The sequence below is a fragment of the Mesoplodon bidens genome (assembly GCF_964165515.1).
Source record: "Mesoplodon bidens genome assembly, chromosome: 11".
Taxonomy (NCBI): domain Eukaryota; kingdom Metazoa; phylum Chordata; class Mammalia; order Artiodactyla; family Ziphiidae; genus Mesoplodon; species Mesoplodon bidens.
Window position 1 is genome coordinate 75,813,486 of NC_138167.1, and position 13,397 is coordinate 75,826,882.

Consider the following 13,397-nt stretch of genomic DNA (forward strand, 5'->3'; position numbering starts at 1 on the left):
AGCACATATATTTAGGTAATACTAGGCAGAGAGCCTTTTCACAGCACCATCACTGATGGGTAGGTAGGCAGAAATGCTTTAGAGCTGCAATTCTAGAATATTCTGACTCTGGCCCATGCTCCATTGATGGGGCAGTTCTCATTTCCCAGTAGAGTCTCCATTTTCATCTTGTGCAGTTCATAGAAAGAGCTTTAAAACACTGCCACATTCAGCAGGGCAGCCAGACTTCCTCACAGAAAACTGAATCCAAGTCCTTGAAACACTATAGAAAAAGCCAGAAGGTGAGCTTCTACAGGGCTCTGCTGTCCTGTGAAATGTCCTGTCTCCAACATTCAGATCAGTTCCTGGGGCATAGGAGGTGTTCAGTAAGTATCTGTTTATTTTTTTGGCTGCATCGGGTCTTAGTTGCGGCACACGGGATCTTCGTTGAGGCATGCGAGATATTTTGTTGTGGCGCGTGGGCTTTTCTCTAGTTGTGGTGTGCAGGTTTTCTCTCTCTAGTTGCAGTGCTTGGGTTTTAGGGCACATGGGCTCTGTAGTTGTGGAGTGCGGGTTCCAGAGCTTATGGGCTCTGTAGTTTGAGGCACGCGGGCTCTCTAGTTATGGCGTGCAGGCTTAGTTGCCCCATGGCATGTGGGATCTTAGGTCCCCGACCAGGGATTGAACCCACATCCCCAGCATTGGAAGGCGGATTCTTTACCACTGGATCACCAGGGAAGTCCCAATAAGTATCTGTTGAGTGACCCTAGCTTAATACAAAATTGTAGTAATCTCGAATGACTCAATTAGTAGGTTTCCAATAACCAGCTCTTAACCACACATAAAAATCAAAGTTGTGAAACTGCGCGGCCTTCACCCAGAAGAAATGAAAGGCTTGCCTTTCCGGATCAGTCTGTTGTCTGTGAGGAAGAGTCTGTGGCCAACCAGTGGGCAGAGAGCTTCATTTTATACTATCCCTGCTACAGAGTGAGTGAGTGAGTGAGTGAGTGAGTGAGTGAGTGAGTGTGTGTGTGTGTGTGTGTGTGTGTCAATAAGGTTGTTAATTGTTGAAGCTGGGTGATACCTACATGGAGGTTTTATTCTCCATTTATTTTTGCTCATGTTTGGAAATTTCCCTAACAGAAAAAAACTAAAAGTACACTATGAACATAGGTCACAAGTTTCCAATAAACAGACACAATATGACGCTCTCTTACCCCATCCGCTTTCACCAGGTGGAGGAAGTTGCCCTGCAAAGACGTTGCCAGCATGTCAGAAGGTGACAGGGCCTGCAGATCGGCCACTCCATACGTGCCCAGTAGCGTATGGTACCTACAACAACAGTCCATAAGGGCTGTAATGAGGTATCAATGCTTGAGGCGGTGGCATCGTGAGGAGTTAAGAGAGTAGGTTCTGGAGCCAGACTACCAGGTTCAAAATCTCCCCCTGCAACTTCAGCCATGGTACCTGGGGTTAGTTAATTAACCACCCTGTGCCTCGGTTTCCGCATCTATAAAATGGGAATAATTCTGTCTATTTCACAGGGTCCTTGGGAGGATTAACTAGGTTGTACATAAAGCAGTTAGCACAGAATTGGCTGTCAGTCATGTTGACGACTTCCACCCTGGGGTAAGGAGGTGAGGGGGGTCCTGGGACATGGTCAGTTGCATGGATCTGAAGGACCATGTGGCCTCCCTTCCCTGAACTTCATTCACACTGATGCCAGTAAGATATCATGAAGAATAAAACACACATAATACCTACTTTATGAGGGTGGGAATATTGCTCTTGGTCAACCAAAAGGCTTTCTCATCTTGGTCCATGTCCTCAATGGCTTGTTGGGAAGGCACGAGGATGGTGAGGTTTGAGGCGGCTGACAGCATGGGTTGTAGGGAAGCATTCTGAATCGCAGAAGGAAAAGAAACGGGCCTGACTCATGTCAGAGGTCAAATGCTGACTTAATGCCTGGCAGAGATGACAATTTCCTATGTGATATAATTTCAGAGATACTGGGAAGGTCCTAGGGACCCCTTTCCCAAATCGATCCCAACTACCGGCTGATGCCTCCTCTTCCCTCTGAGACTCATTCCTTTTATTTAAATGTGTGAACCTTGACAATAGGCAAATTTTCCTGATCAGGTCACACCTGAGTCATTATCAGTCATTCACCCTTTAGTCTAAATGAAGAGGCAGAGAAGAGTCTTGACAGTGTCATGCGTGTGTGTGCACATGTGTGTACAGAGGACCTTGAGAATCCTTGGATGCCTTTGGAATAAGGATGGTGGGAAGATTACAGGAACAGTTTCAGCATGAGAGAGAGACTGGAGGCCTGAGATCAAACTTCATCTACTCACCTAGAGCTACTTCTGGGTAGAAGCAGTGGTGGGCTTATGTTTCACAACCGGCTCTCCAGGAAAAACAAACAAACAAAAGCCCCGCTTCGTAGTGTTCACTGATTTCTGTGGTGTAAGTTCTCCCATCATAGCTGATTCCAAGCTACCGCCATAACAGCATAGAAAGTGGAGCTGGGAAAGCTGTGCTCTTGTGAGCTAGGACGAGTGGGTCTAGCACACCACAGGGCAAGCTTATGAGTGTGGAGTGGGTCTGTATGAAAATTAGCACCTGCTATAGGACCCTCAGTCCCTGCTCTCCCATGGGATGGGGGTCAGAGGGACCCCACATGGAAGCAACAGGAAGGTGTCCTGGAGTGGCTGCTGACCTGACACTGCGTATCTTGGCATCTGTCTTCTTAAAAGGGACAAACCACCCTTCACGATGGCTGGCTGAACCTGCCACCTTGGGCCACTCAGGCAAAGATGACAGAGATTCAGACAACTGGGGATGGTAGGGATTAGACTCTTTGTTATAGAACTTTCCAAAGGAGAGGGAAAAGCTCCTCCGGGCATGTTGGGCTGAGGGCTAAACACACATGAAATATGATAGTACTGCAACTATAAATGCCAAATATAATTTGGTGAATTACCGTGATGAATTATGCTGACTTTTCAAAATACCTCTTTTGATGAATGAAGTTATACATATGTATTTGGATTGGTTGAAAAGTCGACCACCCCAGCTTATCTTAGACCAGAAGCTCTTGGTCCTGGTTGCATGTTAGAATCACCTGGGAAAGTGTTAAAATACACTGATGCCCAGGTCAAACCTCTACCTGATCAAATCAGAGAGTCTGGGGGTGGGAGCCTAGGCATGGCTATAGAAAAACATCTGTTCCATGTGGTTCTAAAGTGGAATCAAAGCTGAGAACACCTGTTCTAGACAATTTCCCTCCCTCCCCCTCACCAGCTGCATTTTCAGTTTTCTGTTACATGTAGTCCAAATATCTAAAGTTATTATATATTCCCAATCCTAATTCCAACAAAGGTACTCACATTTATCCACTGGTTAAATATAGCTGCTGCAGAGAGAAAGGACAATTCCTTATTCATTTCGTGCAAGAGAGGGAGGAGAGAGGAGAGAGAACACAGAGGAGGATCAATGAGAGGCATAATCACAGGGCATCTCTGGGCATCGTCCTTGCCAGCCTTGTCGATGCCAACATGAGTGATGCCCAGGCTGGATGAATCCCCATGTTGCCAGAGCCATGCATTTCTTTCATGTTTAATGGCCTGAATTATCTTCTGTATTCGAGGTAAAGGAGTAATTCCAGAAACTTTAAATGAAACAACCACCTCAAATTCGTCCAAATCAGAATTTGTGTTGTAAGAACATGGCCACCCAGCCCTACAGGAGGGTCACAGAACTCAGTAAACTGCCCCCTTTCAGAGCTAGCATTGAGCAGGGGCTTGGGACACAGTGCCAAACCCCTCGGGTTTTCTTTCTGGTTTGGCCATTTCCTAGTTCCTTGGGCAAGTTACTTCATCTCTCTGGGCTTCAATGTTCCCAACTATAAAATAGGGATGATAAAAGCTCCAACTGATAGCGTTGATGTGGAAACTGGAAGAGTTAATGTTTTTAAAGTGCTTAGAATAGAGGATGGCATGCAGGACACAGTCAGTAGGTTTTAGCCACTATTATTTTTAACTTATCCACCATGGGGTTTGTTAATGGACATATACACTGAACCATCACAATTGGCACCAGGTTGGAGTGAGGGAGGATATAAGATATGAAAGAGAAAACATGGCCCCTGATCTTATGCAGCTTACAGTTGTTTGGGGGATGTTAGGGTGTGAAAAAATAACGCAGAGTGCTGGTAGATCAGTGATGTTTGAAGGTGTGATAGATTAAAGAAAGCTCAAGACTTTGAGTTTAAAAAGTCTGGGTTCAGGGCTTCCCTGGTGGCGCAGTGGTTGGGAGTCCGCCTGCCGATGCAGGAGACACGGGTTCGTGCCCCGGTCCGGGAAGATCCCACATGCCGCGGAGCGGCTGGGCCCGTGAGCCACGGCCGCTGAGCCTGCGCGTCCGGGGCCTGTGCTCCGCAGCGGGAGAGGCCACAGCAGTGAGAGGCCCGCGTACCGCAAAAAAAAAAAAAAAAAAAAAAGTCTGGGTTCAATTCCTGGGTCTGCCATTTACCAGCTGTGTGATCTTGGGCAAGTCACTTAACCTCTCTGAGAACTCAAGTGCCTCACCTGAAAAATGAAAATGATGATGCCTTGCTCCTGGGATTATGAACATTACATGCAGTAATGTATGTGAAAACATTTTAAAAATTATTAAACACCACGAAAATGGCAACAACAATTATAATGTGCAAATTTACCAAAAGGCAATACATCTCAGAGTTGTCTTAATTCCCTTTTGAAAGTGGCTGAGGTTATGGAATAAGTTAGTAAATACCGGTTAAAAAGTAAATCAGTAGTAAATAGATAAGTACAAGAGCTGAGATGCTCGGGTAATCCCTTCAAGGAGAGGAGGGCACGAGCTGGACCTGAACTGCTGGCAGAAAGACCTGAGGCTGGGTCCGTGGGGGAAGGGAACGGAGCCAGGAAGGTGACAGCTGGGAAGGCAACAGCTCAGTTAAGCTGGTTGAAGTGAGTTGAGTCCATGGGAAGTCCTCAGAGTATCAGGCTGAGGATTTGGACTTGATCTTGTTTTCCGTGGGAGGTGAGGGGCATTGTGAAAGCAGGGTTTTAGGGTTTTAAGGTTTTAGGAAATGTGGCCCATGGACAGTGCAGAGAAAATGTTGAGTCCACGCTCCATGGTCTGAATGTCAGGAGACAGGCCTGATGGGATGAGCAGGAGAAACAGGTTCAGGAAAGAGCAGGAAGGACCCTGATAGGCAGGGAGGCCAAGGTCAGATGCTGCAGCTGCCAGGGAGCACATTAGGGCAGGTGCAGCCTTGGGCACCGTTACACCAGTGGTTTCCATTGAGAGGAGGGGTAGGAACCAAACTCCAGTGAGTTAAACAAAAAGTGAGTGATGAGAAATTCACCAATTTACTTTCTCGTTTCAGCAAATTTTTTTTTTTTTTTTTTTTTTTTTTTTTGGTACGTGGGCCTCTCACTGTTGTGGCCTCTCCCGTTGCGGAGCACAGGCTCCAGACGCACAGGCCCAGTGGTCATGGCTCACGGGCCCAGCCGCTCCACGGCATGTGGGATCCTCCCGGACCGGGGCACGAACCCGTGTCCCCTGCATTGGCAGGCGAACTCTCAACCACTGCGCCACCAGGGAAGCCCTCAGCAAATCTTTATGAACAGTAGGAGTGAAGTAGGAAACAAGGACAAAGAGCTGCCCTCAAGAGTTGACAGTCCAGTGGGGAGACAGACAGTTAGGTGGGACGTGCCCTACGCTCATAGAACATACTAATGGTTAAGTGCTTGGGCTCTGCACGGAGACAGCTGAGCGACCTTAGGCAAGTTTGCTTAGGCTCTCAGTTTCCTTATCTATAAAATGGGCATAATAATAGCATAAGCCCAAAGGTTGTGGTTTAAAGGGGGTGCTGCAGCATGTTAAGGATTTAGTAAGATGCCTGGTACACAGAAGGTGCGTGTGCATGCGTGCGTGCACACATGCACACACCCCCCCACCCCCAGACAGGGGTATGCACAAGGTGCTCTGGGTGCCTATAGGAGGCACACAACCCGGACAGGAGTGCCCCAGAGCTCAGCAGGGGCCAGTTATTTGCTCATTTGGGAAGTCTGGGACTAGAAAGAGACAGAATGGCAAGAAAGGGAAGCCAAGACTCCTTGGTACACAGAAGGTGCCAAATAAAAGTTACCTCCCTTCAACCTGTAGAAAACTTGTGACCCACAGAGCACATATGCCATTTATGAGACGCAGTTTGCTTCAGATAAAATCTGGAGCAAATCATTGGTAGAACACTTTAAAGCCATCCTAGCCAAGAGCACTTTTTTTTGCTCTTAAATTTGAAGATTTTTGTCTTTATTATTCTGTACTGGAGTTGATCTCAGAGGACTTACCACTGCAGCGTTTCCATAGCAGAGAAGGCCATCTCCTTCATAGCCCTCTTGGCAAACACAACTCCAGACACCAGAAGAAGTAAACTGACAGGTTGCCTGATACAAAGAAAATGAGAGAAATGATTTGCTTTCCCAACTAAAGCATTAGATATGAGGTACACCTGTGAATCCTCAGGCTCCGTCTACAGTGAGAACTGCAAATTCGGGGCTGAAAGATGGTGGAAGTAACCCACAGGCCCTCAGCCCTTTCTGCAGGTTTGGTGCACTTCTTATGGAATCACAATTAGATTCTTTCTTTTCATCCCTGCCAAGATTTAGCAAGCAGAAATCAGGACACACAGTTAATGTGAATTTCAGATAAACAAAGAGGTGTTTGTATAAGTACGTCCCATATAGTATTTGGGGGCACGCTTGTGCCAGAAAAGAATTCGCTGTGTATCTGAAATTCAATTTTAACTGGGTGTTCTGCATTTTATCTGGCAACCCTATGTTGGTTCTTCCACGCTTTGGAACAAAGTGAAAGTTCCAATAACCTCTCACGTGTGGAATGTCAGGGCTTGCTTGAGCTTAAATGAAGCAAGTGTGTTGGAGCTTCTTCAGCTTTATGAAGTGCTTTCATGATTCTTGGGTAACGGATACTTTAGAGGCATCTCCTCCCATTTTTTTTTTGTCTTTGAATATTACCCACCTGCCCACACTACTAGGCGTGGGTCTGGCAGTCCTGTTCATGATATGTCACCCCACTGCCTGGCCATCATTGAGTGTCTCATACGTGGACACCTGGACCCGGCTGGGCTGGTCAGATCCTTTCTCCTATGAGTTAGAATTGGGACACAGAGTGCTGTTAAGTTAGTGGGCATCACTGGTAGTGGGGTAGACGTTCCTCTAAGAACAGGGAGTCACCTACCCCAAGATGCACAGAACTGCACTTAAAGTTGGGAGAGAGAGTGAGAGAAAGAGGGAGACAAAGACAAAGAGAAAGTAAAAGCACAGGGAGTAGCAAAATGAGAAATTGCATGGTCTCAGAGGATCGAGGGAAGAAGCTGCCTTGATCTTGATTCTAAGCCCTTGGGAAGTTTTGGAATTCCTGACTATGGAGCTACCCTGGCGGCATATGTCCAACAAATTCCTTTTTAGCTTAAGCTGATTTGTGTGGATTCTGTTACTTGCAAGCAAAAGCACTGTGACTAAGGTGTCGTCTTCACTGGTTCTGATGCTGGGTGCTTAGTGATGTTCTCTTAAAAACATGAACACGACCAGCTCTAACATCTTTGCCTGCTCTTCCATAATTTAGGAACAAGCCTCAACCTACCCTTGAATGGGCATTTTCACTAATAATTTGGGTAAAACTTTGTTATGACATTCAAAATGGGAGTCTAGTTACCCTTTAAATTATCCTGGTGATTTAGAATTGCCAGATTTAGCAGATAAAAATACCGAGTACGAATTTTAGATAAGTTATGAATAATTTTTTGGTTAAATCTGTCCTATCTAACATTTGGGTCATGTTTGTGCTGGAGGATTATTTGTCATTTATTAGAAATTCAGATTTAACCGGTAATCTTATCTGGCAATTGTATGTTGGTTCTTCCAAGCTTTAGAATGGAGTGAAAGTTGCAATAATTACATTCTGCTTAGGGAACTCCCTTTGGGAGTAAGAGAGATTTTGTTCATTACTGGGCCCAGATAAAAAATAACCCAACCTTCTTCTTTCTCAAGGAATTTTTAAAAGTATTAATGAAAAAAATCAAGTAACTCACCAGTGGATGACATTTCCCAGTTTGTTCCAAGCAGGAAGTTACTGGTTCACAGTCAATCCCATTGCCTCGAAATCCTTTCTTGCACTCACACTCATTCTGTAATTCCAAGAGCAAAGTCAAACGGATTATTGAAAACAATTGCCTTCCATGCCCTGCTCTCACACTGTACCACAAAATGAAGTATGGAAACCATCACTGTTTGGCTCTTTTAGAGAACACCATTAATGTCTTTCGTTTAGTACACTTCAGATTCCGGAGCTATTGGCCTCCACATTCTACATTACATTTCCCAGTCTGATAGTCCTTTGGTGCTTTTTGAATTCATTACCCTAGAGGGGCCATATGGAGATTTGTCTCAGGGAGAACTTAGATCCTAAAGAGCATCACAGTGGAAAAATTGGCCCCTCCATCTAAGAGGGAAAGATTAAGGAAGTCATGGAGCATCCACTTGGTGGAGATCCATGCACATGGCCACTGCTGGTCGGGAAGGCACGTTGTGTAATTTAGAACAGGCATTCCCTCTGAGCAGGCAATTCTGAGTAAAGTACCACCTCTACATGGACAACCCATGGCTAGTGGCTCAGCAGGTAGACAGTTTCATCATGCAACAAAAAAGTCCCCCCTTCCTCTGGGAAGCTTTAGGTCCACACCAGGGTATATACCTTGGTGAGCAGGGTGCAGGCTGGGTTTCAGCCCCTGTTTGCCCCATAGGCTGGGTACTTTGTGTAGTACACAAACTACACCACAGAAGCAATGGTGCTGATCTTGCAGCTATTAAATATGATGATGATGATGATAGTGGTGGGTTGTATGATAAAATGGGGGAATATCTGTGCTAAGTACAGAATAGGAACCAAACAAAACTGCAGTGGATCGCAACAAGGTAGAGAAAAATATAAACCTGTGCATTAAGAAGACCAGAAAGAAAAGATACATCAGCACACAAACGGTGACTGTGGGAGTGCTGTGAATGGTTTTCATTTTTCTCCACTCTTTTACTTTCCCAAATGTATTCCATTATTAAACATTATCTTGAAGTTTAAAACATAATTTAGGGGGCTTCCCTGGTGGCGCAGTGGTTAAGAATCCTCCTGCCAGTGCAGCGGACATGGGTTCGAGCCCTGGTCTGGGAAGATCCCACATGCCGCGGAGCAACTAAGCCCGTGCGCCACAACTACTGAGCCTGCGCTCTAGAGCCCGCGAGCCACAACTACTGAGCCTGCATGCCACAACTACTGAAGCCCACATGTCTAGAGCCTGTGCTCCACAACAAGAGAAGCCACTGCAGTGAGAAGCCTGCGCACCGCAACAAAGAGTAGCCCCCGCCCGCCACAACTAGAGAAAGCCCGCGAGCAGCAACAAAGACCCAACGCAGCCAAAAAGAAATAATAAATAAATAAATAAAATTTAAAAAACCCCTATAATTTAAACAGGAGTAATCTCTTCAACAGATGACGAACACAGGTATTGAGTGACCTTATGGAACCAGCAATGAACCTCAAAGCTGCTTTCACTAAAGAGAGGAAGATAAAGCATACAATGTAAATAAGAATAGTCCAATCTTAACTGGAAAACAAGAGATGCTGTAAGTCTTATGGATGAACTGGCACATGAGATGCTTCTGTGATGAGGACCACTGCTCTTCAGAGGAGAGAGGATGAGCTGGGAAGTCTCTTCTGGGAAGTGGGGCATGGCTGGACCTTGGGAGAGGGTGGGAGGAGTGGGGAGTCCATGAAAGCTGAGGGTACATGTCAGAAAAATAAACAGAGGTGGGAAAGTAGGAACATTTGATTGGTGAAGGGCTATTACTGGTCTAGAGAGTGGATACATCCAGAGGTGATACAAGACAGCCCATTAAGTTGTGGGAAGAAAGGAACAGAACTCCTATTTATGAATTTTTATCTTTAAGGGTATAAGTATTATTTGCTATATATGCTTTATAAGGTAAACTGGGTAGCTTTTTTTTTTTTTTTTTTTTTTTTGCGGTGTACGGGCCTCTCACTGTTGTGGCCTCTCCCGTTGCAGAGTACAGGCTCCGGACGCACAGGCTCAGCAGCCATGGCTCACGGGCCCAGCCGCTCCACGGCATGTGGGATCTTCCCGGACTGGGGCACGAGCCCGCGTCCCCTGCACCGGCAGGCGGACTCTCAACCACGGCGCCACCAGGGAAGCCCAACTGGGTATCTTATATATGCACATGTATACAACTTTACATGAGAGGGCAAGACCTTGTAAGCAAGAGTGTTTAACCTTCTGTACTTGGTATTGGGGTAGCACGTCCCTGCACCCCCAGCCCTGACATATTGACCCAAACATGGTCTGTCTTTTTTTTTTTGCGGTACGCGGGCCTCTCACTGTTGTGGCCTCTCCCGTTGCGGAGCACAGGCTCCGGACACGCAGGCTCAGCGGCCATGGCTCACGGGCCCAGCCGCTCCGCGGCATATGGGATCCTCCCGGACCGGGGCACGAACCCGTATCCCCTGCATCGGCAGGCGGACTCTCAACCACTGCGCCACCAGGGAGGCCCTGGTCTGTCTTTTAAAATAAAAATTCATGGTAGTTAGGATTTGTGCCTATTTGGAACATATCTACAAGTTTTCGAGCCAACTAATAACACTACTGAGGGCAGTCCTAGATATGGCCTATTTTATTTCTTATGTAACACTATAAAAAGTCATTTCTCCTCCTCTATCTCCCCCATCAGAATGCTTTTCAAATTTGTCTGCAGAAAGGATGATAGAGCAGAAGGGAATAGATACTCTTATGGGTTGAACTGTGCTCCCCCCATCCCACCCCCCCACTCATATGTTGAAGTCCTGACCCCCAGTACCTCAGAATGTAACCTTATTTGGAAAAAGGATTGTTAATATGTAATTAGTTAAGATGAGGTCATACTGGAGTAGGGTGGGTCCCTAGTCTAATATGACTGGTGTCCTTATAAAAAGGGGAGATTTGGACATAGACATGCACGTGGGAGAATGCCATGTGAACACGAAGGCAGAGATTAGGGTGATGCATGTATAAGCCAAGGAACACCAAAGCCTGTCAGCGAACCACCCAGAGCTGGGAGAGAGGCATGGAACAGATTTGTCATCATAGCCCTTAGAAGGAACCAAACCTGCTGATACCTTGATCCTGGACCTCTAGCCTCCAATCCTGTGAGGCATATATTTTTGTTGTTCTATGACACCCAGTTAGTGATACTTTGTTACAGCAGCCTTAGCAAACTGATACTGATACCAAGAAATTGTTTTTCTTTCTCAAATGTGATGTGGCAACTCAGGTGAGTGAAAAACTAATTGAATTGTTGGTACTTGCTTGGCAAGACATAAGAATGCAGTGAGTTCTTTCATGATTAGGACTTTTTCATGGCTACAGTCCTAGTACCGTTGTCATTACCTCCCCCGGGACTGATTAATTCCTAAGAAGTAGCTTTCTCTGCCTCTGTCTCCCTTAAATGAGGTTAAGTGAAAGTGACCCACAAACTGTAGAGTATTACACAGTGTTATAGAGAAATAGCGTGGTCAAGGGTGGCGACCGAAAGGGCAATTCTGGAATCAGACTGTCTGGGTGTGGATCTCACACCATAATTTGGTTTCTGTGTGATATGAGCAAAGTATTTAACCTCTCCATGCTTCAGTTTCCTCTTTTATAAGATGGAATGATAATAGTACCTAGGTGGCAACAAAAGTAAAAATAAGCAAATGGGACTACATCAAATTAAAAAGCTTCTATATGGCAAAGGCGACCATCAACAAAATGAAAAGGCAACCTATGGAATGGGAGAAAATATTTACAAGTCATAATCTGATAAGGGGTTAATATGTAAAATATATAAAGAACTCATACAACTCAACAGCAAAAAACCAAACAATCCAATTAAAAAAATGGGCAGAAGATCTGAGTGGACATTTTTCCAAAGAAGACATACAGATAACCAACAGGTACATGAAAAGATGCTCAACATGACTAATCATCAGAGGAATGCAAATCAAAACCACAGTGAGATAAAGACAAGAAATAATAAAGTGTTGGTGAGGAAGTGGAGAAAAGGGAACCCTTGTGCACTGTTGGTGGGAATGTAAATTGGTGCAGTCACTATGGAATATTGTTATGGCGGTTCCTCAAAAAACTAAAAATAGGGCTTCCTTGGTGGCACAGTGGTTGAGAGTCTGCCTGCCGATGCAGGGTACACGGGTTCGTGCCCCAGTCCGGGAAGATCCCACATGCCGTGGAGCGGCTGGGCCCATGAGCCATGGCTGCTGAGCCTGCGTGTCCGGAGCCTGTGCTCCGCAATGGGAGAGGCCACAACAGTGAGAGGCCCGCGTACCGCAAGAAAAAAAATAAAAGATAAAAAAAGAAAAAAATACTAAAAATAGAACTACCATATGTTCTAGCAATTCCACTTCTGGGTATTTACCTGAAAAAAAAAAAAAGGAAACACTAACTCGAAAAGGTATATGCACCCCCATGTTCGTTGCAGCATTATTTACAATAGTCAAGGCATGGAAGCAACCAAACTGCTCATCAACAGATGAATGGATAAAGAATATGTGGTGTATGTATACATTAGAATATTATTTGGCCAAAGAAAGAATGAAATCTTGCCATCTGCAACATAATGGATGGACTTTGAGGGCATTATGCTAAGTGAAATAGGTAAGAAAAAGACAAATGCCATATGATCTCACTTATATGTGGAATCTAAAACAAAACAAAACAAAACAAAACCAAGCTCATAGATATGGAGAACAGACTGGTGGTTGCCAGAGGCTGGGTGGGGTGTGGTGTGGTGAGGGTAAATGGGATCAAAAGGTGAAAAAAAATAGTACCTACATCATAGGTTTGTTGCGACAATTAACCCTTTCCCACTGCTACAAATGATTAAAGAGCTGCAGTAAATTCTAGCCAAAGTAATTCTGTGTCTAGGGGAAAAAACAGTCTACTCCAGGAATCCTGCTTCCTCTTTGCTCTCCACCTCACCACACCTACCTGCCCGGGGCCGATGTACAAACAGGTTGCATTGTGGTGGCAGCTGCCAGCACTGGGCAGCAGGCAGGTGTTGATCTCTGAGCAATCCCTTCCGTCCCCCGTCCATCCCTGATGGCATACACAGATGTGGGTTCCCCTGCCAGTTTTGATGCATTCTGCCTATAGGAGGAAAAGCAGCAGCAAAACCTCTGAAACCCCAGTCCAGCCTCAAGATTCCAAGTGCAAAGCAAGGATTTCCAGAGGTACACTGAAGAAGCTTACATTTACATGGAGTGCAAAGGAAATG

General features: G+C 45.5%; 1 protein-coding gene across 1 annotated transcript in view; it reads right to left on the reverse strand.

Moving 5' to 3' along the window:
- STAB2 (stabilin 2) overlaps positions 1-13,397 on the reverse strand; it is a 155,128-nt gene that overhangs the window by 68,070 nt on the left and 73,661 nt on the right. The window contains exons 25-30 of the mRNA XM_081249886.1: positions 13,112-13,270; positions 8,120-8,215; positions 6,360-6,455; positions 3,369-3,416; positions 1,744-1,880; positions 1,197-1,311 (exon numbers count right to left, since the gene is read on the reverse strand). Of these exons, the coding sequence (XP_081106012.1) occupies positions 1,197-1,311; positions 1,744-1,880; positions 3,369-3,416; positions 6,360-6,455; positions 8,120-8,215; positions 13,112-13,270 (651 nt within the window). The remainder of the gene's footprint in view (positions 1-1,196; positions 1,312-1,743; positions 1,881-3,368; positions 3,417-6,359; positions 6,456-8,119; positions 8,216-13,111; positions 13,271-13,397) is intronic.